Source organism: Alexandromys fortis, unplaced genomic scaffold (assembly GCF_014885135.2).
Source record: "Alexandromys fortis isolate MF-2015 unplaced genomic scaffold, M_Fortis_MF-2015_v1.1 scaffold_54, whole genome shotgun sequence".
Classification (NCBI taxonomy): Eukaryota; Metazoa; Chordata; class Mammalia; order Rodentia; family Cricetidae; genus Alexandromys; species Alexandromys fortis.
The window spans coordinates 9,387,565-9,413,606 of record NW_026067958.1 but is presented as its reverse complement, the minus strand read 5'-3'; the positions used below and the strand labels follow the sequence as shown (position 1 = coordinate 9,413,606).

Genomic DNA, 26,042 nt, shown 5'->3' with positions numbered 1-26,042 from the left:
CATCTCAAATGCCATATTCTTCCAATCTCTGAAGTGTTTGACGTTGACCTGTCTAACTAAAGTATATCTGTTTAATTTGGAAAACATACCTAATATGACTGTAAGTTTAATTGTAATAGATGACTAATTACTAACCTGCATTTCTTAATTATCCTAAGCAATTGATAATAACTTTCAAGAACTAGAAACTTGCATGTGTATGTATGTGTGTGGAGGCCAGAGATCCCACTTTTTTGTTTGTTTTGAGGCTGAATTCTCTGGACTGGAGCTCATAGATCAATAGGCTACTGGTCTGCTGTCTCGGTTTCTACATGGGTTCCGGGAATTTAACTCAGGTCACATTGTATGCTTGTGGGGCAAGCACTTTACCAACTGAATCTTGACAGCCTGTGGCTAGTTTTTAAATAATTACTCAATTTGTTGCATAAACTATTTAAGTATCTCTTTTTGAGCAAATTCTGGTAATTTTTGTCTTTTAAAATTTTTGTTTTATTCATTTATCAAATTGGTAAATTTTCCTCTCTGTCTTAGGACCTATAAATATTCCTAAAAAAAATTTTTTTTGACACTATCTTCTGCTCTTGAACAGTGTGATCACAAGATACCAGTTTATTGATCTAGAAGAACCAGATCTGGTTCTACTGATTTCTTCTAACATTTTTCTGTTTCCTATTAACTGACTTTTGCTCTGCTTTTTTATCATATACCTCTGTTAATTTTGTATTTTATTAGATTTTTGTTAGTTTCTCAGAGTGCCATTTAGTAGAGATTTAAAAATTGTTTTCTTTGAAATAATAGTAAATAGTGCAAATGTTGGTACTATTTCCCTTTGTGCATCATTGAGTTCGGTTTAGGGTTCTGTCTGATTTCTTCCTTGAGTTACTTCAAAGTGTATTATCTAAATAGCAACAATTTTACTTTTTCAGTGGTGTTGAGGATCTAACCAAGAGTCTGTTACTCATGTACTCTGCCTCCAAATTATATTCCAGCCCTAATTTAGGGTTCTTTGGTTTTGTAACTTTATAACTTTATTCTGAGCATGATTCTGTCCTTCATATTTGGGATTTGCCTGATGACCCAGAGTGTGGGCTCTAGGAAGCATGCCTTCCCAGAAGCTGCTCTTCAGTTGTGTTTACTGCTCTTTCTTTGCCTGAGTGTTTTGTTGTGAACATGTGGTGCTTGGTTTTGGTTGTTGCTGTTTGTTTTTCTTTTGTTTCCTTTTAAAAAATAATATTTTGGACAGTGCTGGCACTGGCCTTTAATCCCAGCACTTGCAAGCTTGAGTGAGTTCCAGGACAGGCTCTAAAGCTACAGAGAAACCCTGTCTCAAAAGAAAGAAAAGAAAAGAAAAGAAAAGAAAAGAAAAGACACTAAAAATAATCTCTTTAAAAGGTATGGAATGCTTCACAAATGTTACCCTGACTGGTTGGTATTGACCTGGTTCCAGTGTGTTCAAGCACTTTGCTGGCCACCCCTGTGCTTAGTTTTGTTTTGATAGCTTGATCTATGATAGTTGGTGAATGGTGATACTTTTAACTTTTTATTGATTCTTTGTGAATTTTATATAATGCATCCCCAATGCCTCTCCTCTCCCTGTCCCTCTGTATTCAGCTTCTGCTCTTGCAGTCTCCCCTGAAAAGAAAACAAAAAATAAACACTAAAAATGAAAATAAAAAAAACAAAAAACAAAAAGAGTATCTTGCCATGGAAGTTGTGATGTGTCACCCCGTCTGCTAAACTTTAGCCCAGTTTTACTTGCAGGTGTTCATTGCAGTGAATTATTGGTCTGGTTTGAGGCCTCAGGCTTCTACACCATCAATAACTCAGGGGGACTCCTCTCAGATATCCTGCTGTTGTCCTCTGTCATGGAGATCCTGCAGCTTTGGTTCTGCAGGGCCAGCCCTTTCACTTGCTCCAGCAGTTCTTAAATGGGGTAGATGGTGGGCCAACTCAAAGCCCTGGATCTGGGATTGGGTAGTAACTAAATTGGTCAGCCTGCCTGTGCTCCTGCTACAGGGCTTACTCTCCCACTTTGCCCAGGTGAAGGGCGGGGCCATCTCTCTGGTCTGTGATAGCTGTCAAGGGGCAGGACCAGCTCACCTGAGCTCATGCTGTCAGGGCCAGCTCTCTCATCACTGCTATGGAGAGGGGCAGGGCCAGCTCCCCCATGCTCATTCTGCCAGAGCCCCATCTCCTGAGTGCTGCAGCTGGTGAGGAGTGGAGCTGTAACACAAATTCTAATTGGTCTTAATAATAAAACCTGGAGTCCGATATAAAAGATCAGAGAAGCAGAGCAGCTAGCCACTAGAGAGTTCTTACCTCCACCAGTGCTCAGACTGAAGGGGCAATCCTGTCTCTAAGAATCCTCAGAGTGAATGCTGTGGACAGAGACTGTGCTTTCCTTTCCTGGCTTCCCAGACCCAAACAAATAATTACACAGAATATATATTAATAACAACATTGTTTAGATGATGGATCAGGTGTATTTCTAGCTAGCTCTTACATCTTAAATTGACCCATTCTATTAGTCTTTGTACTGCCACACGGCTGTTTTTCTTTTAGATGATTCAATCTTATGTAGCCCTGGGTAGCCTTGAACTCAGAGTTCCATTGCCTCTGTCTCCCTAATGCTGGAATTAAAGGTGTTCGAAGCAAAATATCAGTACATGGGGCCTGTTCTCTTGCACCACCAGCAAAGAGTGGGGCCATCTCTCCTGTCTCTACACCTCCAGGGCTAGCTGAATGGTGGTATCTTGTTTAAGTTTTAATTTACTTTTTTAAAAATTAAGTTTGAGTAAAAATTAAGATCTTTGGAGTAATTTTTTTTTTGTGAACATGTATGTTGCCCATACATGTGGAGGTAAGAGGTTGACTCAAATGTCTTCATAGTTCTTTACCTTACTTTTGTGACAAAGAGTCTGTCTGTGACTCCCAGGGATCCTTCTGCATCTACTTCCTCAGTGCTACAGGTTTGTGCCATTGTGTTTGTGCTTTTTTTTTTTTTTATATGGTTTCTGTGGGACCAGCTCAGGTTCACATGTTAGCATGGAACACCAGCTGAGCTATTTCTCCAGTCCAGGATTTTCTTAGATTTTTTTTTTAATTAAAATTTTATTTGTATGTGTGTTGTGCCTGCATGTGTTTATGTGTCTGTAGAAGCCAAAAGGTGATTGTAACATGAGGGCTGGCTGTGGGGATTTCTGTCCTGCCTGGTTCCCACAGCCAGCAAGTCCCAATGAAAATCACACAGAGATCTCCGTAAGTTATAAAACTGATTGGCCCATTAGCTCAGGCTACTTATTAGCTCTTGTAACTTATATTAACCCATTATTCTTATCTATGTTAGCCACATGGCTCTGTACCTTTCTCAGGTCAGCTCACATCTTGCTTGTTTGGTGGTCTGGGCAGGGAGGAATGGGCTTTCTCCTTTCCCGAATTCTCCTGTTCTCATTGCCCCGCCTCTACTTTCTGTCTGGTTGACCCGCCTATACTTCCTGCCTGGCCAACCAGTGTTTATTTAAAATATGATTGATAGAATACAGACAATTCTCCCGTACCAGGTGATGTCTGATTCCCTGGAACTGGAGTTGCAGCTGTTTGTGAGTCACAATGTAGGTGCTGAGAATCAAACCCAGGTCCTCTGCAGGAGCAGCCAGTGCTCTTGCCAGCTGAACCATCCCTCCAGCCCTGTATTTCCTCACTCTCTTTAAATTTTATTTATGTTTTTTTTTCTCCCAGAGACAGTGTTTCTCTGTGTAGCCCTGGCTGTCCTAGAACTCTCTCTGTAGACCAGACTGGCCTGGAACTCAGAGATCTGCCTGCTTCTGCCTCTTGAGTGATGGGATTAGAGGGTGTGCCACCACCTCCTGGCTTGTGGTTCCTCTTTAGAGAGGTAGAGGACAGAAAGCCCTAGGATTTGGGGAACAATAGTTGATTGCTGGTGTGCTACTGAAGTGCTGCTTTTCAGTGTTCTGAACGTTTGTATGCCTGCTTTTTTTTTTTTTTTTTTTTTGTTTTTTTNTCTCTGTGGCTTTGGAGCCTGTCCTCGAACTAGCTCTGTAGACCAGGCTGGTCTCAAACTCACAGAGATCCGCCTGCCTCTGCCTCCGAGTGCTGGGATTAAAGGCGTGTGCCACCATTGCCCGGCTTGTATGCCTGCTTTTTAAATATTTTACTTTGAAAATAACTATGTGATTAGTACTTATATGCTGTTTGAGTAGGTGGGTGATTTAAATTGTACTCTGTAACCACCCTTATTTTCTATCACCAAGCTATATCTTAACTTTATAATCACCTTTCTTAAGTTAAAATATTGCTTAAAGGGCTGGAGAGATGGCTCAGAGGTTAAGAGCACTGACTGCTCTTCCAGAGGACCTGAGTTCAATTCCCAGCAACCACATGGTGGCTCACAGCCATCTGTAATGAGATCTGGTGCCCTCTTCTGGCCAGCAAGGATACAGACAGACAGAACACTGTATACATAAGAAATAAATAAATCTTTAAAAAAAATATTGCTTAAAATTTCCCATTTCAATGTATGTGTGTGTGCGTGTATGTGTTCCTGGGAATTGAACTGTGGACCTCATGCATGCTAGGCAGGCACTATATTGCTGAACTGCACCTCCAACCCATTTTACCATTTTTAAGCATACCAGTCTGTGGCATTGAGTAAATTTGCATTCCTGTGCATTCATTACTATTATCTATTTCCAAATGTGTTCCTCATCCCAAATCGAAATTCCATATCTATTCAAAGTAATTCTTTATGGTCTCTCTGTCTCTTGATGACCGCCATTCTCCTTTCTGTTTCTATGCATTTGACTATTGAGGTACCTCATGTAAGTGGAATAATGCCATCTTTTGAGATTGGCTCTTCACTAGAAATGGCATTTTCAAAGTGCATTCTCATTGTATTTTGTCAAACTCTCTCTCTTTTTTTTTTTTTTTTTTAAATAAGACTGAGTACTTGGGCCTGGAGAGATGACTCTGCTGTTAGGGGGACTGGCTGCTTCTCCAGAGGTCCTGAGTTCAATCCCAGCAACCACATGGTGGCTCACAACCATCTATAATGAGATCTGGTGCCATCTTCTGGTGTGCAGCCATACATGCAGGCAGAACATAATAAAGAAATAATTATTAAAAAAAAAAGACTGAGAATTCATTGTGAGTGTATACTACATCTTATTTTCTCCAGTGGTTGTGGGCATTTGGTTTATGTGCACTCTGGCTACTGTCAGTCATGCTGCTGTGAACATGTGCATGCAGATAACCTGAGTCACTGCTTTCAGTTCTTTTGGACATATTTCCAGAGTGGGATTTTTGGAGGAGCTGTGACACCGTATGCCCCACTGTTCAGTTCACATTTTGCCCAACAGTGTACAGCACTACTGATCATACTGCTTCACTACCCAACTGTTTATATATTAAAAACATTTATTGCTCTCTCTCTCTCTCTCTCTGTCTGTCTCTGTTTATATATTAAAAACATTTATTGCTCTCTCTCTTTGTCTCTCTCTGTCTGTCTGTCTGTCTATCTCGTGTGTGTGGTGGTGGTGTGGGGGCATGTGCATGGAGTACATGTCGAAATCAGAGGTGGATTTTTCTTTTACCATGTTCATTCTAGAACAGCAGTTCTCAACTCCTTTGAGGGTTGCTTATAATCCTGCATATCAGATATTTACATTATGATTCATAACAATAGAAAAATTAGTTATGAAGTAGCAACAAAATTTTATGGTTGGGGGTAACTACAACATGAAGAACTGTATTAAAGGGGTCATAGCATTAGGAACCCTCTGGTCTACAAGTTTTCCCTCTCCTGCTCTCTCCTGGCTTTCCCAACTCTGGTAGCTCTCATCTGTTTGTGAGATCACACTGGATTCAATTTCTGACTTATTTAACATATGTCCTGTGGGTTCTTTTCATGTGTCACAAATGATAGGGTTCCATTCTTTTTTTATGGCCAGCTACTTTATTGTGTCTACACAACATTTTTGTCATTCGTTGGTGGAAACAGTTGATTCCATTTCTTGACTGTTGTAAATAGAGCTGTGATAAAAGTGGAATTGCAGCTGCTTCTTCGGCATGCTGATTTGAAGTTTTTAATTTAGTAAAGTCCAGTTTTTTCTCCTTACATGGATTACGAATTTGTTATATTAAAATTTATTGCCAAATCCAAACTTGTATTTCTGATTTCTGTTTTGCATTGAAGCACCCTACACCCCCATGTGTACACTAAACCTTGCACATCCTGGGTACCACTGATTTTAACTCCAGCCTGTGAGCTACAATATTTCCTACATTCTAGTAGACTTTCCCAGAAAAATTCATTGAGATGCCCATTTCTGTCATTTGTGGCATGTGAGTCTGCAGATATCCTGTGCAAATTTTCTCTTTAAAAATTTTAATTACATTTTTTTTTTCTTTTTCTGAGACAGAGTCTTACTATACCCTGGCTGACCTGGAAATTTACCGTGTAGTTGTCCTTCAAACTCAGAGATACTCCTGCCTCTGCCTTTTGAGTGCTGGGATTAAAAGCTTGGGTACAGATTTCCCTCTTAATAAACTATGCTTGCTTCTCCTCATTTCTGTTTCAAACTTGAGCCTTGCTTTGCCTCCCTTCGCTGGTCACAGCATCACTGCTTCACAGCATCAGCTTCTTTCCTGTGCTCTAGGTTTGCTGTTTCTTTACAGCCAAACTGATTGATGATATTTCCCTTTCCTTCTTTATATTACCTGTTTTAGTTCAGAAAAGTGTTTAATTTTGTGTATCTGTTCATTCTTAGAAAGCAGAGATTATTCATTAAGAAAAACTTGAAGTACTTACTGCTGGCTAATGATTATAAATGTACAACTTAGAAAACTAGTTGGTCACTTCTGTTGGTACCTCTGTGGATTTTTGTTTTACTCATTAAATTTTATTTTATTTATTAGCTGCCTGTTCAGGAACTGTTGTTCCTATGGTTTTCCTTTTGTGGTTCTGGGGTACATACTAGGCGAGCAAGCATGCTACCAATTAAGCTGTATCCTCAGTTTTTTGCTTTTTTAAAAAAAATTTTTGATTTACTCTTTGACAGCTTTGTACGTGCATATATATTCTATAACACGTATCCTCCATTTCTCATCCCTACCCCTCCTCGGCTAACTCTCCATCTCCAGTTACTTTATTCTTTTTTGTTTTCAGGCCTCACGCATGTTTTTGATTACTAATTTTAAGCAATATTTTTTAAAAACTATGTGGAGAATACAGTGCCAAGAATTAGTGATTTAGCTGTAATATTTTAGATTGCTTAATATTTACAAATTTGAGTCATATTTTCATTTTATTGTTCTAAATACTAGAGTATTAGAATTGCTGCATGTGATGTACATATCTGAATTAGTCTTCAGATATGTATTTGGATGTATTTACTTAAGTTTTTGTTTTTCTTTAATATATTATTTTCTTGTTTATTTTATTTTGTATGTATGTGGTAAGATGTGGTTGGTTAGAACAGATGTCCTGGGGGAGGAAGATAACATTTGCTGAGCTGTATAATTTGTAGTAGGCTTCTTAGTAATTTACATGAGAAAGACAGTTTAAAAAAATAACAGATGGGAAAAAGATGATCAGATGATAAAGTACCATGATAGAAAATTCTGAGTCTGAGTTGAGAATAGAGCAGTAGTAGATGTACAGTGCTCCTCAGATGGCTCGGTTGGGAAAACCTGAGTTTGGTCCACAGAACTCACATAAAAAGCCAGGCATAGTGGCATGTGATTGTATCCCACCCCTTGGGAGATGGAAACCTAGTGTATCCTTGGGGTGTATCTTTGGGGCTTGCTGATCAGCCAGCCTGGGCTAAGTGGTGCATTCCAGACCAGTAAGAGACCCTGTCTCAAAAAAAGAAAAAAGAACCCCAAGAAAATAGAGCAAAACAAAGCCTGGTGTGGTGGCTCACATATTTAATCCTGCACAGAGGAAGGAAGATCTCCATGAGTTCGAGGCCAACCTGGTCTACATAGTGAGTTTCAAGACAGTCAGAGCTACTTAGTAAGACTCCTGTCTCAAAACAAAACAAGCAAAACTCAAAACAAAAAATAAAAATAAAAAGTAGCAAGGTGCTTGGCACACACGCCCCTTCTCAGTTCCCTGTTCCTGTCACACATACAAAAGATGTAAGTAGGTACCTGTGTGTGTGTGTGTGTGTGTGTGTGTGTGTGTGTGTGTGTGTGTGTTAGCTGAGACATGGTTGCAGCAAGGAAGGAAGAAGACTGGCAAGTGGCCTGAAAGCCTCGTGGACGTTTGAAAAATTGCTGAGAAAAGCAAGGGTGATGTTCAAAGCCGTAGATATGCAAAAACTGAATGTTCTGGTGATTGGGTGCTTAGCAATTTGTGTTTGGGATGAACACGGATGGAGGCATGTGGTGATAAGTACAGAATAGATTTCATTTCAGGAGAGTTCTGCTGAGAGAGTTCTCTAGTTAAAAAGCAAAATCCCATCTAAAGTTATCAGAGTGAACAGCTTTTGCCTTAATCTAAGTAGAAGAGGAAGAAATAAATCCAAATCAAAATGGGATAAATGATTCACATAATCGTATATGATTTTCACATAAGCCTGTTTTTGTAGCTACCCCATGAATATTTTAATCTTTCAATTGTTTATAATAAGACTTTTCTTTCATTTTATTTGATTTTTTCCCCCTACGGTTGTGTGTAGTGCATAATCTGCTATGTAGCTTTTTAGATGTTTATGATGTTAACAATTAGGACTTTCCAGTTTGATTCTCTACCTCTTACCTCCCTCGTGAGACTACCTTTCTATATAGATTATAATTTGCCTTTTCTTCTCACATCTCAGTGCCTTTATCTAAAGCTATAGATTGGATGTCTGATGTTGAATTAGTGAAGTTGATTCGTATAATCCTTCTCTTTCTCACTGTTCGTGCATACTTGTCTTTGTAGTCACCAGGGTGGGTGCAATCTATCATAAGGCCTGACAGTAAAGAGAGAACATGGATTGCTGTTCTCTAGTGCTACAACCTCTACTAGCATGAAGTCAAATACCTTCTGACCAGTCTTGATGTTTCTAAGCTGCAGTAACCTTGTGAAAAGTAGCTGCATGTTTCCTTATTCATATCTGTGTCTTGAAAGGTACTTTTTATTTTCTATTTCCCTGGAAAAAAGGAAAACCCAAGTCACCCCAGGATAAAGTACAGTATGTTTTCATTTAACAGTAGAATTGTGAGAATCTGCATTGGCTGATTGCCTCATTGTTGGACCATCAGTGTGTTTACGAGATCTGGACTGTTACTGCTTTCTGCATGCAGTGGATGATGTCAGCACGTGATGTTTAATGTTCCGCCAGCATTACAGGTCATATTGTTACAGGAACTTCTCCCTTTTTTTTTAAATTTTTTTTTTATTGTTTTGGTTTTTCAAGACAGGGTTACTCTGTAGCTTGGGTATCCTGAAACTAGCTCTAGTAGTTCGAGGCTGACCTTGAACTCACAGAGATCCACCTGCCTCTGCCTCCCAAGTGCTGGGATTAAAGGTGTGCACCACCACTGCCTGGCCAGGAACTTCTTAAAAAACATAAATTTATGTCTTGGGTGATAGTTTCTAAAATATCAATGAAATGTAGTATAAAAACACAACTATACAGTCATTTATTATCATCAAGTACTATGCTCTGCATATAATTGTTTATATTATACCTTTTTTTTTTTTTAAAGATTTTTATTTATTATGGATACAATGTTCTATCTGCATGGATGCCACCAGACCAGAAGAGGGCACCAGATCTCATTATAGATGGTTGTGAGCCACCATGTGGTTGCTGGGAATTGAACTCAGGACCTCTGGAAGAGCAGGCAGTGCTCTTAACCTCTGAGCCATCTCTCCAGCCCCCTATATTATACCTTTTATACTGTCGCAACATGGTAGGTGTGTGTATGCCATTATTACCATAAACATGACTAGTGTGTTACATTAGGATGTTAGGACGCCATTATAGCAATTTTCAGTTTTATTGACATCTTAGGGACCACCGTCGTATGTATTGTCTGCCTCCAGTTTTTGTATTACACATGACTATGATTCAGTATGAGCTTTCTGGGCCTTTTATTTAGTTTTTTTTCCAGACAGAGTTTCTCTGGCTGTCCTGGAACTCACTCTGTAGACCATGCTCATAGAGATCTGCCTGCCTCTGCCTCCCAGGTATTGGTGTTAAAGGTGTGTGCTACCATTGCTCAGCTGTTTTTTTTTTAAATGATTATTGTGTATGTCTGTATCTTTATCAGTGTCTGTGTCAGTGCGTGTTAACATCTGTGTGTGTGGCCATGGAAGAAGAGGTCATTGGAACCCTTGGAGTTGGAGTACCATCTATCTGTGGCCACCAGTATGGGTGCTAGGATATATACTCAGGAAGAGCAGCAGGTGTTCCTAATTACTGAGTCATCTCTGCTGCCCTCATGAAGCACTTCTGCAAAGTTGTGAAAAACTGTGGAAGCACAGAGTGACTTCTGCATGAAATCAGAGACGAACAGTTCAAAGGTTGAAAGTTCTCTTTCCTGTTATGTACAGATGTGACAGGAGAGGGGTGTGGAGAGACAGGAAGTAGGTTTTGAATGTGGTAGATTTCAGGACTTCTAACCAAACAGTTTTGCTTATAAAAATGTCTAATATAGAGGAATATTTCCCCCTTTTGTAGTTTTCATGACATTGACTCTTTGAAGAGTTTAGTTCTGTTGTGTAATGTCTTGCCTTCTGGATTTGTGTCTTAACAATTTCATGAGGTGAAAAGTACTTTTGATAAGAACACAGTACAGGTGACAGTTTGCACTTCAGTGTGTCTTATTTAGGTATCCACTGTTGATTGGTAGGTTTGATCATTTGGTTTAGAACGCTTGGTAGAAAAGAAGCATTATGATGTCTGTTTCCATTTTTGTAAAGAGCTAAGTAATCTATGGTGAAAAAAATGTGTTATCTTTAAATACATTTATTCTCCATGCCCACTGAATACCATGAACTTGGAGAAACAATTAGCTTAGCAGTTTTACCAAATTTGCTTATCATAAATAAAAAAATTAAAAATTTGCTGTTTGTCAGAATAAAGGCAAGGGATATTGAGGCAGTGATGGCAGCAAGCAAAGGCTGTAGCCACAGTGACCTCAGTGTCCTTTGTGGCTTTGTTGGAGTGGGTGCTGAGAAGTCATAGAGCCCCTTGTATTCCTTATTGCTATCGTGAAAATTAGCTTCAGAATTGTACACAACATTACGTGCCTAGCCTCCTTTAAGGAATCTTGGTTAGAGATAATAAAATTTTTTATTTAATTTTATAGGTTTAAATGAAACACCAGATGTTTACAGCCTTCTAAGGTAAGTTTAATCTTTTTGAAACAGTGTTACTGTATTTACTAACTCAATAATTGCAGTTGCTGAAATTTTGTTGATAATTAATTTACTTACCACCTCAGCTTACTGGCTTTATCTTAGAGATGATAGTCCTTAGGAGAATGATTGTTTCCACACACAGTGTACAGTAACACCTGCATCTGTGTTAAAACTGTGACCCATCACTTGGGAACAGGCATGAAATTTCCCACCTGTGCCATGTTAGTGTGCAAAAAGTTTCACACATTTTCAATTTTGGGTCAGTGATACTGTAAATGGGTGGTTTTTAACAGTGATGCTAATCTCTGCAGTGGGGAGACTGAGATAGGTAGATTTTTTTTTTTTTTTCTTCGAGACAGGGTTTCTCTGTGGCTTTGGAGCCTGTCCTGGAAAGACAGGTAGATCTTGATGAGGCCAACCTGGGCTACACGATGAGAACCTTTATCCAAAAGTATCAAGTGTTAGTGTTGGCAGTGTGTTTGTCCTCTGTGGGCTTTAGAGAAGATCCTGCCATACTTCATCATCGCTTCTTGTTGCTGGGAATCCTTGATGTTTCGCCCGTTTCTGCTTTTTGTCTCCTGTTTGACGCTTCTGTTTTTGTTTCCCTCTTGGCTTTCTTTGCTTCCCCCCCTCCTTTCTTCCTTTTTTACCTCCTTTTCTTTTCTCTTTGAGACAGGTCTTTCATAAATCCTGGCTAACCATTAAGTTGTTATGTAGCCTAGGATGTGAATGAAAATGAGGACATGACTGCTCCTAGGTATTTTTGAGGAGAAGGATTTTATTGTAGATATGAGGGAGAGAGTTCGGCTAGAGACATGTGGAAGGGTCCAAACTGAACTGGGCCGTGTGAGAGGAGAGAGAGGGGCAAGAGAGTGAGAGAGGAAGAATAGAGAAGACAAGCAGACCAAGAGAAAAGAACCAAGAGATCCAGTGGCCAAAATGGCAGATTTATATAGGAATGAGAGAGAGGCTGGAGGAAAGAAAATGAAGCCTAGTCCCTGGACTGGAAAGGTTTAGGATTAGGGACAGGATGAGAAGTGCTGAGAAGAGCCACAGGTACTGGGTGGAATCCAGGCCTTCATGCATGTTCTTCAGTCACACTACCAACTGACTTACCTCTTCCCTACCCTCCCTTCTCTGTTTCTGGATGTCTTCTTCCTTTTTAAAGACGTGGGTGGGGACACAGCTAGAGGATTGGGTTTATCTGGTAAAGTGCTTGCTAAACAACCTGAGGACTAAAGTTCAGATCCTTAGCTCATAGGCAGTGCTGGATGGGTGTGGCAGTCTGGCCATAATTCTGTCTCATGGGAGGTGTAGACAGAATCCTTACTTAGAGCTAGCTGGCCAGCCAGACTAGCCAAACCTCTGGCTTTATTTAACAAGGTACCCTGGAGAGTAATAGAGGGAAATACCTTGAGCCTGCACATGGACCTGCATCTACGTGTGCTCAAACACATACAAACATACATATAGAAGACACACACACCATACAGTAATATAATGAAGAGATACAGATATTGGGACTTTAGGGTCACTCTAATCAAATATGACTATCTTAGAGTTTTTATTGCTGTGAAGAGACACTGTGGTCATAGCAACTCTTATAAAGGAAAGCGTTTTATTGGGACTGGCTAGCAATTCAGGGGTTTATCATTATCATCATAGAGGGAAGCATGGTGGCACACAGGTAGACATGGTGCTGGAAAAGTGACCGAGAGTTCTACACGTGGATGGGCAGGCAGCAGGAAGAGTGAGTTGTTGGGCCAGGCTTGAGCATCTGAAAAGCCAGCCTAACCCCCAGTGACACAATTCTTCCATTAAGGCTACACCTAATCCAAAAGGCCGCACATCCTAATCCTTCTAGATGATGCCACTCCCTGTTGCCTATAGAGGGACCATTTTCATTCAAACCACCACAATGACTTGTCTTAACTTTACACCTGCAAATACCTTTATTTCCAGAGAAGATCAGCTTTTTAAGTCTTGAGGTGAGGACTTGACTGTACCATCTGTGGGACACAATTTATACCAGTATAGCAGTGTTTACTATTCCCTCTTGGATCATAAATAACGTGAAGAGTTAGAATGAAAATATCTTTTTTTTAAAATTATGTATACAATATTCCGTCAGTGTGTATGCCTGCAGGACAGAAGAGGGCACCAGACCTCATTACAGTGGTTGTGAGCCACCATGTGGTTGCTGGGAATTGAACTCAGGACCTTTGGAAGAGCAGGCAATGCTCTTAACCACTGAGCCATCTCTCCAGCCCCTGAAAATATCTTAAATGTAGGATGATACATGTGTAATTAGACATGTTTGCTTTATAGGACTTGAAGTTTAAATGGTGTGTATGTTTGTGAATATCAAATCTAGATTATGTTGATTTTTTTTTCTTCTCTTTCTCCATTTAAAGTGTTATATTAACAGCAAAGCACAAGGCATAATGTGGCATGCTGTCTGTCTTGAGAGTGAGTTTTACTGAGTAAAAATGGCTGAAAGAAGTGGGAAGATTGCTGCAGGACAAGTGTATATTGAAGTGGAATATGATTATGAGTATGAAGCAAAGGACAGGAAGATTGTCATTCGGCAAGGGGAGCGGTACATCTTAGTGAAGAAGACCAATGATGACTGGTGGCAGGTCAGACCAGATGAGAATTCCAAAGCTTTCTATGTGCCCGCGCAGTATGTCAAGGAGGTCACCCGCAAAGCCCTGATGCCACCTGTGAAACAGGCAGCTGGACTGCCCAATAATTCTGTGAAGACGATACAGAGTATGCATCTCCAGAGATCGTCAGAGAATGTGAACAAAATGCCTGAGCTCTCAAGTTTTGGAAAGCCATCATCATCTGTTCAAGGAACAGGTCTTCGGGATGCCAATCAGAATTTTGGATCCAATTATATTTCAGGCCAAACTCTCAACCTGAGCCTGGACCTGACCCATAATAATGGAAAATTTAACAGTGACTCACATTCTCCCAAAGTTCCCACCCAGAATAGGACACGCTTATTTGGTCACTTTCCCGGGCCAGAGTTCTTGGACGTTGAGAAGACTAACTTCTCTCAGGAGCAGTCTTGTGACTCAGCTGGAGAAGGCTCCGAAAGAACACATCAGGATTCCGAGTCTGGGGATGAGCTTAGCAGCAGCTCCACTGAACAGATGAGGGTAAGAGAGAATAAAAGTGGTGTTTTAATTAAAGCCATAGTGCTGTGAATTGGCTGTTCTGTTTTATATGTTCAGAAAACATGGATTCTGTCCTGATTTAAATAGAGAAAAAAATGTGAAATGGCTTATGACCTTTAGAGGACCCTCTGTGGTGTTCTTAGTTCTTCTGTCTTTGGGGGCTGTTTTCCTCCCTGCTGATGAGCACTAGGCAGAAAACGTTCCTTTAGTGGTGTCTTATGTTCTGCTTTCTGGTGGTGTTCACTTTGACTTGTTTCTAGCAGGTGCTCAGGTGAATACATGGCTACACGTGTGAGGAAAGATGTCACTGGCATATTTGTGACTAACCTGCTTATTGAAACTTGATACCCTGGAACACCAAGCATTATTTCATGAATAACCCTACTTCCAGTCATGCTTGTGCCTTAAGTGTTTCCCCTTGATTACAGCAGAGGCAAGCGGATCTCTGTGAGTTCAAGGCCAGCCTGGTCTACAGAGCTAGTTCCAGGCCAGGCTCTAAAACTACAGTGAAACCTTGTCTCGAAAAACCAAAAGAAAAAAAAATGTGTTCCTGGTTTGATTTTTACTTTTTTCCCTACCTGGCCTATTTTCAGACTGTGTATGCTGGTTTATTATTCAAATGAAGTCATTTTAAAAGTTCATGTATGAAATTGAAATCTCACGCATTTGGGAAATTCTGATTTTTAAGTACATTTTTTTAAATTTCCAGTTTAAAATAAATTTAAACATAATATTTTGGTTTGAACATCTCTCTCTTTCCTTCCTTTTTTTTTTTTTTTGGTGCTGGGAACTTTAGTCTAGGTCTTGGGCTTAATAGGTCAGTACTCTGCTGTTGAACTACTCTTCTAGCCCTTGTAATAAAATCACTCAGGTTCAAGTTGGTTAGTAGTTAGGTTGCTCTTAGGTATGGTCTAGTTCTGTAAATTATAACTGTTTATAGCATTTTTGATTGAATAAAAGAAACGGGAAGATTCTATGGAGAAACTTCCAGTGTTTGCGGTCAAGGCAGGAAGTAGCACTATCATTGTCTTCTATGTACTCTTGAGTTTTAGTGTGATACTCTGATATAGAATATGTGTGTTTGCTGAGGCTGAATGTGAAGGCACATACCTTTAATTCGTCAGGCAGAGGTATGCAGATCTCTGAGTTGATGGTCTATACAGCAAGCTCCATACCAGCCAGAGCTACATAGTGAGACCCTGTCTTTAGAATATGTGTATATATTAACATATATACAGAGAAAGATTTCTGAAATTTTTGTATGTGTAGTTCTTTATGGAACCTGGAGGCCTTTGGAAAGATATTTTCTATTCAATCCAGTTATAATCACTGTTTCACAGCTAAGACTGTATTTTATATTTATGCTCACAAACAATCTTATGTTCTTTTGGTTATGATAGTCTTAAATTCCTGCACTGGAAGTTGATGGCTCCTGATCTCTTCTGTGCTTTAGCACTGTTTGAAAGTCTTAAGAGGAGTTCTTTGGCAGGCTCTTAACTCTCCATGGCAATGGTCTCAAATCTTTTGCATTTCCTTTTTTTTCACTGAATCACTTATACTTTACTCTGCTCTTATTAGATCACTTTGCCGTATATTTCACAGCAAAAAAATCCCCAAACACCGCACAAAAAAGCCATGGTATAGAAATAGGGAGCATATTGCACAGTAGTCAGTAATGCTGGCTTTCATTTTCATATGATTTTAGCATTTGCCAGCTGTGTGATAATTGGGGGAAATTTACTCATTTTGTAATGCTTTTGGTGAGCCTTTGTGCATGCTATGCAAACACTACCACTGAGCTACACCCCAAATCTAAGGAAATTTCATTTATTTTATGTGTGAGCGTTTTTTCTGCATGGATCTGCACCGTGTGCATGCCTGGTGCCTGCAGAATCAGAAGAAAAGGTGGCAGATTTCCTGGAACTGGAGAGGAATGATTGTGATTCATATGTGTGGACTGGGAACCAAACCTTGGGTCCTCTGCAAGAGCTCATAATTCAGTCACCTCTCCAACCCTGAGGGGAAAACTCCTTATTGTGTTAAGGAATAGTTACAGGAATGTTGAGGCACATAGTAAGGGTGTCTGTTACTGCTTAATTAACTACCGAGTTTATCAGCTTAAAACAGAGAACACATCCTTTCTCTATTTTTGTGAGTCAGTACATCAGTGGAAGCTTCAGGTCTCTTGAGGCTGTGATCTTGACAAGCCAAGCTGAGATGGTATCTTCATCACAGTTTTGCTAGTTAAGCCTCCTCACAGCTGTTTGAATATAGCAAGTAGACTTTCCCAAAATGAGTAGTCAAGGAGTGAGAGCGTGGTAGAAGTTGTGCTGTCTTCGGTTCCTGATCTTGGAAATCCCACTGTTGTATCCTGTTTATGATGTAGCTCATTCCTCTTTTTTGTTGGAGAATGAACAGGAGTATGAGTAACAGGTTTTGAGGATTAGTGAGGGAATATCTTGGTGTTTGTCTGCTAACAGATACTCAGTAAAACACACTTGCCACTGTGGTTGTCATTTCTGTTATTCCCACCATCAAATCTATAAGTACATCTGTGTTGGCAATTGCCTTTCTCCTGGTACAGTGCAAACATTTCTTGTTCTGTTAAAGTGTATTTTCTTCATAGTTGCTCTGTATGATTTTCTCTGGGATTAAACGGCTAGGAGACCGGGTGGGACAGAAACCCCAACAAGCAGCAGGCCCTAATGTTATGTGTGTGTGTGTAATTTATTTTTTAAAGAAATATTTATTTATTTATTATGTATACAATATTTTGTCTGTGTGTATGCCTGCAGGCCAGAAGAGGGCACCAGACCTCATTACAGATGGTTGTGAGCCACCATGTGGTTGCTGGGAATTGAACTCAGGACCTTTGGAAGAGCACCTTTGGTGCTCTTAACCTCTGAGCCATCTCTCCAGCCCGTGTGTGTGTAATTTTAATGTGTGTATGTGGCTCCCACATGCAAGTCAAAGGACAACCTCAGGTGCTTTGCCTTCCACCTTGCTTTTGAGGCATGGCCTCTTGTTTGCCACTGCACTGTGTATTCCAGTCTTGGCTGGCCTGTAAACTTCTTGTCTCTGTCTCCTATTTTGCTATAGGATTGTGCTGGAATAATAGATAACTGTTAGAGCATCCAGCTTTTTGTTTGTTTCTTTTTTTCTGGACAGGGTTTCTCTATCTAGCCCTGGCTGTCCTGGAACTCACTGTGTAGACCAGGCTGGCCTCGAACTCAAAAGATTGGCTTGCCCTTCCGAATGCTGGGATTAAAAGCGTGTGCCACCTCTGCGGTTTCATCCAGCTTTTTACATGTGTTCAGAGGAGTCCAACTTCTGTCATTAGGTACTCTGATAGTCAGCATTTTTACCTGCTGAGCCATCTTCCGTAGAATTTAGATTTGCTTGTATTTCCCCTGTTTAGTGAAGGTCTGTAACTCTGCTTTTCCTGTGTTGCATCATTTCTCCTTCCTTTACTGACTGAGCTATTGCCCCAGCCTCCTCACCACCTCCCATTTAAATGGGAATTTGAGAGTTCTTAATAATCTGGAATATTAGTCATCTGTCAATAATAGATAACTTGCAAATATTTTATTCCATTGTGTAGCTTTCTTTTTATCCTTTTGGTTGGGTCTTTCCCGGAGCCAGTGTTTCATTTTGATGAACTCGTTTATCAGTTCTTTATGCGAATCATGCTTTGTTCTAAGCCTAGGAGCTTTGGCATAACAATTTTAGGTATACTTGAAGAAACAGAATCACTAGGGTCCATGTGTGGTGCATGTGTGTCTTTGTAAGTACACACATACACAAGGTGGAGGTGTATTTTAAGCACTTGGTTGCACAAGCATACAGGCTTGCATGTTCAGAATCTGGATTTCCTGGCAGGCTGGCACTCCAGGAAAACTGTTATTGCTGGTGCTTTTGTTGTATCCAAGAATCCATCGCCAAGTCTGAGGTCATGAAGATTTACTGTGTGCCTTCTCCTGACAGTTTTATAGTTTAGATTTTTAATTGTTTTCAGTTACTTTTTAAGTAAAGTGTGAAATAAGCACCCCCCTCACCTCCGCCCCCAACAGGGTTTCTCTGTGTAGCCCTCTAAAAACTCATTTTTAGACCATGCTAAGAAATCTGCCTGCCTCTGCCTCCTGAGAACTGGGGTTAAAGGTGTGCGCCACCATGTTTGGCCTTCAGTTTTCTTTTAAAAGTGACTGTCTAGTCCTTGCAGTGCAGTATGTTTAAAGACATCTGCTTCATCAGGTGGCTTAGCACTCCTTCTAGAAAGATCAGTTGACCATAGACACAGTGCCTTGCTTCAGGACATTTAGTGCCTGCCTGGTAATTTATACACTCCCTTACACCAGTAGGGATAATCTTGAGTGCTCTTGTTTTATAGCATTTTAAATTGTGAAGTGTTAGCCTTCTTCCTTTGTGTTTTTTTTTCTGAGAGTTGCATATTTTCTGGTTCCTTTAACTTCTGTGTCAGTATTAGAATTAACTTGCCAATTCGTACAAATAAACTAGCTGGGATCCTGGTAGGTAATGTCTGTGAAACTGTGCAACAATTTGAGTGGTAGTATCCATTTATGCTCCTCTTAGTCCCCTCAGGCTGAAAATGCCAAATTTATTGGCTCAAGGAAAGGTTCTAGCTGGAGGATGGTTGAATAGGTAAAAATGCATATTGTTATTGCGGAGGGTCTGAGTTCAGTTCCCAGGATATTAGGTGGCTCACCATCATTTGTAACTCCAGTTCCAGGCGATATGGCAACTCTGGCCTCCATGGGCACCTGTACACACACACACACACACACACACACACACACACACACACAAACCTACACATGGGTACATATATACATAATTAGGGTGCAATTTAAAGTATGCCTCATGTTGACATATAATTGCTCTACGTACAGAAATCTGGATTTTTGTTTTGTTATTGTTTTTCTTTCAAATTTTTCTCTCTCTTTTTTAAAGCATGGTTTCTGGGAGAGAAGTGTGATTCTTGTCTTTGTTCCTCTATAAATTTTTTTCTCTGCTGTCTTTCAAGATTTCCTTTCATTTTTGGTTTTTGTAGCTTGAATATGATACACATATGCGTAGATGTTTTGGTTCTTATCCTGTTTTCAGTTTGGAAAACTTGTATTGGCATATCTTCAAGCAGCTTCTACTCAGCCATGAGTTCAGTCTGCTGTTCTTACCATCAAAGTCATCTTCTATTTATGTTACAGTTTTTTTTAACTTGTTTGCATTTTGATTCTTTGGTAAGATTTTTAAAAATTTGTTTATATTGCTCATTTGTCTTTGTGTATTTTCCATTTTTTCCATAATAACATATAATAATATCTTAAGTTCCCTGTCTGGTAAATCTAGCATCTGTACTGTATCCAAGTTTGATTGTGTTACTTGATTTTGTTACTGTGTTTTGTTACTTTTCAGCATGCCTTGCAATTTTTGGTTGAGATGTATCAGATATGTATCAAGTAATAGTAACTGAATTAAATAGGCCTATAGTGTGAGGTGTTAGACTAATTTGGCCAGAAATTGGTCTGTGTTTAATGTTTGTTCTGGTTGTACATACTAGACACTTGAAATTCAAGTATCTGTGGGTTTGGCTCAGTTTCGTTGTTTTTTGGGGGCAGGGTATTCTGCCCCCCTCTCCCCCCCAGCGTAGCCTACACTGGCCTGAGACTTACAAGACTGACATTTAACTCCCTCCTACTTCCCTCTTCCAAGTGCTAGGGTCACAAGTGTGTGCACTGTGCCAAGCCTCTGCTGACAGCTCCTCTCCTTAGGTACTTGCTTCTTGAAGTTCTTCCTCTGTGGTCCACTGAAGGAAGCCCACAGTGGGGAAGGTGTCCTAGTATTCTGTAATCCTGTGATTGACTCTCAGTTTTACACTGTGTGCTATTGGGCTGTGACTTTCAAATGTCTCTCAGTTTTGCCCTTTCCCTCAGGGAAGACCAGAGCCTCTTCTGAGGGCTTTGGAATGTAGTGATCAGTTTCTCCAGGCTGGATAAACTCTGCTGTTTTTTTTTTTTTTTTTTCCTTAGACAGCTGGTCGTTATTAGCAGGACTGGCTGGACTTAGAGCACTGGGTTACCTTTTTTCCTCTTAGCAGCCATAGACATGTTTTTGTTGAACCTTTACTGAAGGAACCTGGTGGTGGACTTGGAAATAATCCCCACCAAAGTCCAGGTCTCTCACAGACAGTAGTCCCTGTAGTGTGTCCATTAATTCATCATGATTCTATTAGGAGTTCCAACCAGTTTGTAACTAGTAGTTTCTGTTTAGTCTTCTGCAACTCTGGATTTACCCTTCCAAATGTTGGGGCAGTAGTTTGACATGAAACCTTGGTTGTCTAATGGGTGCTAGAAATCATGAATTGTTTGATTTTTGGTTTTGTCTTGATGTTAAGAGAGTGATGATTTTGACATTTTCTGCAAGTTAGAACTAAAATTGGAAGTCGATAAGATTGTGAGTAAAATAAATTAAAATTAATGTTTGTTGAGCGTGAACTGTGCGTATGGAAGTCAACTGGATTTCTCCTACCATTGTTCTAGGGATCAAATTCAGGTAGTCTCTTGTGACAAAAACTTATCCACTGAGCCATCTTGCATTTATCTGCTGTTTAGCTTATTAATATACAATATATTGATTACTTTTTGAACACTCAACATCCTTCCTAGCTGATAATATTTTTGGTCATGGTCACATGAATGGTCTTATTGGTCAATGATCCTATGTATTGCTGAAATCTATTAAATTTTCTTTTACATTTGTATTTAGAAGATGTTGGCTTGCTTTTTTTTGTGCTTGACCTGTTGCTCATTAGTCAGGATATCAATGAATGAGTGGGGAAGTATTCCTCTTTTGTGCTTAGTGAGAGGATGCTTAGTTTTGATAATGTTTTTCTACAAATCCTCTTGGTTATCATCTCATTTGCTTTCTTTAATAATGTTAGAAACAACACAGGAAAAAGTAAATGTAGCTTGGCAAGGCTTCATTTACAAGTCTTTGTAAAAAGAGTGCACCAGAACCCATTAGAGCTAGCAAGTGCACTTGCAAAGATAATTTTTTTATCCTGATTTTAAGTGGTGACTGCAACTCACCCCATTGGTGGAGCTTGACTTCACAACCTGATTCAATCAGTGTGAAGGGGAAGTTCAAGAAATGTGAGCCCTTGTTGGATTAGTTACTTTTCATAGTTAAAAAAAAAAAGGTTTCTTATAATAGTTATTGGGATATTAAAAATTATCAGTTTCATTTTGGGGGTCTTCCCTTTAAGGAATTGGTTGGTTTCATTGAAGTTAGTCCTGGCAGTGTTATTGCCATTTCCCTATGTACAGTGCCTTCACTGATACTTTGTATTTCATTCGCCATGTTGTATTTCTTTCCCCTCAGTTTTCTTTGTTAGTGTTGCAAGGGTTTGTCAGTTTTATCCATCTTTTCAAGTAGCACAGTACTTGTTTCATTGATTTTCTTGGTTTTCCTGTGATAAATCTCATGATTTCTCTTCATTGTTTTGTTTTATTTTTGAGGCAGGGTTTCTTTTTTTTTTGTTTGTTTGTTTGTTTTTGTTTTTGGGTTTTTCGAGACAGGGTTTCTCTGTGGTTTTGGAGCCTGTAGTCCTGGAACTAGCTATTGTAGACCAGGCTGGTCTCGAACTCACAGAGATCCGCCTGCCTCTGCTTCCCGAGTGCTGGGATTAAAGGCGTGCGCCACCACTGCCCGGCTTGAGTGAGGCAGGGTTTCTTGAGGCCCAACTTAGCTTTGAATTGTGCAGTAGGATGACCCTGAACTCCCTATCTTTCTAGGAAAATTAAGACATTTCTCACCATGCCTAGCTAGCTATGGTTGTTGTCGTCCCCCCCCCCCCCTTTATTTTTTATTTTTTACTTTTTGAGTCAGGGTTTCTCTGTTTAACAGCTTGAACTCGCTTTATAGATCAGCAGACTGGCCTCGAATTGACAGAAATCCAGTTAAAGGTGTGCGCCACCACACCCAAGCACTAGCTCTGATTCTTTTTCATTGGTATATTCCTATTCCACCCCAGCTTTTTGAAGTGGAAGCTTAGCTAACTGGTTTGAAACTTCCCCGTTTCCTAATATGAGCATTTGTTGCTGTAAGTCCAGCACTGCTTTAACTTTCTCCAGTAAATGTGCTGTATTTTGTCTTCATACTGTTGAATTCAGTGCATTTAAAAATTCTCAAGATGTGTTTTTATGTTTTTGGGATGCTTGGGGAAGTATCTTGTTTAGAGATTTGGATTTTTTTTCACTTTTGTATTACTGGTTTGTGGTTTGGTTCCTTAGTACTTGAGTAACAATCTGTGATTTAATGTTTTTTAAAAAAAAGTATTGAGAGTTGTTAAGTGTCCAGGATAGGATCTTGGAATATATTCTATAGATATTGAAATAGTGTATTATGTTGTTAGTTTATAATTTTGATGAGACCCTTTAGTTTGATGGTGTTGAGTCTTTTGTAGTCTTGCTGATTTTATACGTGCTTGCTAAAGGTTGGTAAGTGGGTCTGTCTTCTCAAGTCTTTCTACATGGGCCCATATATTTTCAGCATCATTTCCTGTGGCAACTTTGGCACATACACTTTTCCAGATTGTTATGCTTTCCTGTACATTTGATGCCTTTATAAATATTCATAATCAGTTTCTGGCAGCTTTCTTTGCCATCTACTTAATCTGCTCTTATAGAAACATATAGGGAGGCTTTTAAATTCTTCTCTTCAGTCTGTTCTGCCAATCTTTGTCTTTTAGGGGCCACAGAATGTTGAATCCAAGTAATTATTGATTGCTAAACCTTAAGTCTTCCATTTTACATTTTGTTTTCTGTTTAAGAAGAAACAGACTAGTGTAAGAAGACACTAGCTTTCTTGTGGCAATTTTTAGAGTTCCTGACATTTGTGTAGGTGTTTTTTGTTTGTTTGTTGTTGTTGTTGTCTTTGAGACAGGGTTTCTCTGTGTAACAGCCCTGGCTGTCCTGGAACTAGTTCTTGTAGATTAGGCTGGCCTAACTCACAGAGATCCACCTGTCTCCGTCTCCCGAGTGCTGGGATTAAAGGTGTGTGCCACCACCTCCCGGCTCCTTTGAAGCATTGTGTGTGCTGGCATGGCTTGTTGTTCCCTAGTGTCAGTAGTGCCAGTTTGAGTTCACCATGAGTTCATCCTCCCTGGACTTTTTTAGTCTACCATTTCTAACTGACCTGTCTCAAGCACAAGACACACCCTCACACTGTTGTTTTCATTGCAGCTGCCAAATGCAGTCTAGAATATAGAGGTGAATTCAGAATCCTCTCTTCTCCCTTTACAGTCCAGGTTTCTTTTCATCATTTCTGCTTTGCCTAGAGAACCAGCAGCCTTAATTACTCATTTAGGGCAAGTTCTTAGTTTTCTGTCATCTGAGGATATTTTGGTTTCTCGTTATTCTTGAAGCTTTTGATAACCACACAATTCTGGGCAGTTCTTCTTTTTTGCCAACTCTTCAAAAACACTCATACCTTCTGGCTTCTATGGTTTTTGATGAGAAGCCTTTTTTTTTTTTTTAAACTTTCTTTTTCAAGTGAGCCCTGTTTCTCTTGTAACTGCTTTCATATTTTTCTTGTTTTTTAATTTGGCTGTGATGATTTTTAGAGTGTATCTTTGTGCATTTATCCTCTTTGTAGTTTGCTTTATACTCCCCCCACTGCAAGTTTGATAAGTTTCTGACATTCTACAATTTTTTTCTTTTTCAGTCCTGTGCTCTCTTCACTTTTTCTCTCTACCCCCCCCCCTCTCTTTTTGGGACTTTGACAATTGAATGAATGCTAGATCATTTATTATGGTTTCATGGGTACCTAAGGCTCTGTTTATTTTTATCTTCTGCTTTCTTTTTGTTGATGGGATTGGCTAACTATTAATAGGATGATCTGGAATTTGAGGTTGGCCTGGGCTGCATAGCCAGGTTCTGTCAAAGATCAAGTACTTCAAGTGGAGTCTTCATCTTTTCATTGCTCCATTCTGATGCTGAGCATACTGTATAGTATCTTCTTAATTGCCCCATGATTAAAGTTCTAAAGTATGTGTTTCTGTTTCCATACACATATTGCTCTAGTTAGCTTTTTATTCTATGATAAAACACCATGATCAAAAGTAACTTGGGAGGGAAAGGATTTATTTGGCCTATAAGTTACAGCCCATCACCAGAGGAAGCCAAGGCAGGTGCTTAAGGCAGAAACCATGGAAGAGTGAGGTTTGCTCGCTTGTTTCCTGGCTTGTGTCTGCCTAGAGATGGCACTGCTCTTGTTTTGTTTTTCGAGACAAGGTTTCTCTCAAACAGTCCTGACTGTTCTGGATTTCACTCTGTAGACCAGGTTGGCTTCAAACTCACAGATATCTGCCTGCCTCAGCCTCTGCCTCCAGAGTGCTGGGATCACTGGTATTGAAGGCGCACTCCATCACTGCCTGGCAATACTTTTACTTTCATATAGGCAGGCATCATTAAAGGACTACTACACATATCTTCAGTTTCATATACTTTGATTTTTATTCTTAGTATTTTATCTTTTTAGTTATTTAAAGTTAATATTATGATTGGGGAGATGGCCCAGTGGGTAAGGGCACTTCCACCAAATCTCATGACCTGAGTTTGCTTCCCAGAACCCACATGGTTGAAGTTTCAGACCCTAAGTTAACCTATAAGCCCCATCTGCCCAAGGACCAGGTAACTTCTTGGGATGCTGGGAGTTGGTAGCTCTTGGAAAATAGCAACAAAGCCTCATGGGAAAGTACAGTGACCTATGAATTTTGTCCATATAAGCCCCACCAACCTATGTTTGGAGGCCACTTACCAGGCAAGTTTCCAGGTGAGGATCCTGACCAAATTCCATCTTGGTCAGTATTCAACACTTTAATGCTTGCTTTAATTTGGCCAAAATGGTAGAACTTTTTTTTTTTTCTGGCAAATTTCAGCATTAACAGAAGGAGAGAACTAATTCCTGCAAGTTGTCTTCTGCCTTCAGTATGTGCCATGGCACATGGGTATGCTCCCTGGACTCATACACAAACAAATATATGTGTTTTTTTAATAAATTAAAGTAACTGGACAGTGTTGGCACAAGTCTTTAATCCCAGCACTCGGGAGGCAGAAGCAGGCGGATCTCTGAGAGTTTGAGGCCAGCCTGGTCTATAGAGCTAGTTCCAGGACAGCTAGGGCTGTTACACAGAGAAACCTTGTCTCGAAAAACAGAACAAAATAAAGCCCCAAAATAAACTTAATGCCAGCTTTAGTCTCCAGCTTTTCTAGATTTACTTTCTAAAGATACGAGTGACAAGCTAAACCATTCATGACTGTCTCAAATTAATTGTTTCTACCTTTTAAAGAGCTAAGTACAGTTATAATTTAGTACATTCTAAGCAAGGGGACAACAGTATAGCTCCCCAGCAAGCCATAGAAGATTATGCACAGCATCAGCTAACTTGGACTCTGCCAGCCAAACATCTC

At 39.9% G+C, this 26,042-nt stretch overlaps 1 protein-coding gene across 5 annotated transcripts in view; it reads left to right on the top strand.

The window, feature by feature from the left end:
• Arhgap12 (Rho GTPase activating protein 12) overlaps positions 1-26,042 on the top strand; it is a 101,664-nt gene that overhangs the window by 5,660 nt on the left and 69,962 nt on the right. For 4 of the 5 annotated variants that reach the window (XM_050152535.1, XM_050152537.1, XM_050152536.1 and 1 more), the window contains exons 2-3: positions 11,323-11,359; positions 13,789-14,538. In XM_050152535.1, coding sequence (XP_050008492.1) covers positions 13,864-14,538 — 675 coding nt within the window. In that variant the 5' untranslated portion in view covers positions 11,323-11,359; positions 13,789-13,863. Of the gene's footprint in view, positions 1-11,322; positions 11,360-13,788; positions 14,539-26,042 lie in introns of those variants that run through there. The other variant, XM_050152538.1, reaches the window with a different exon arrangement.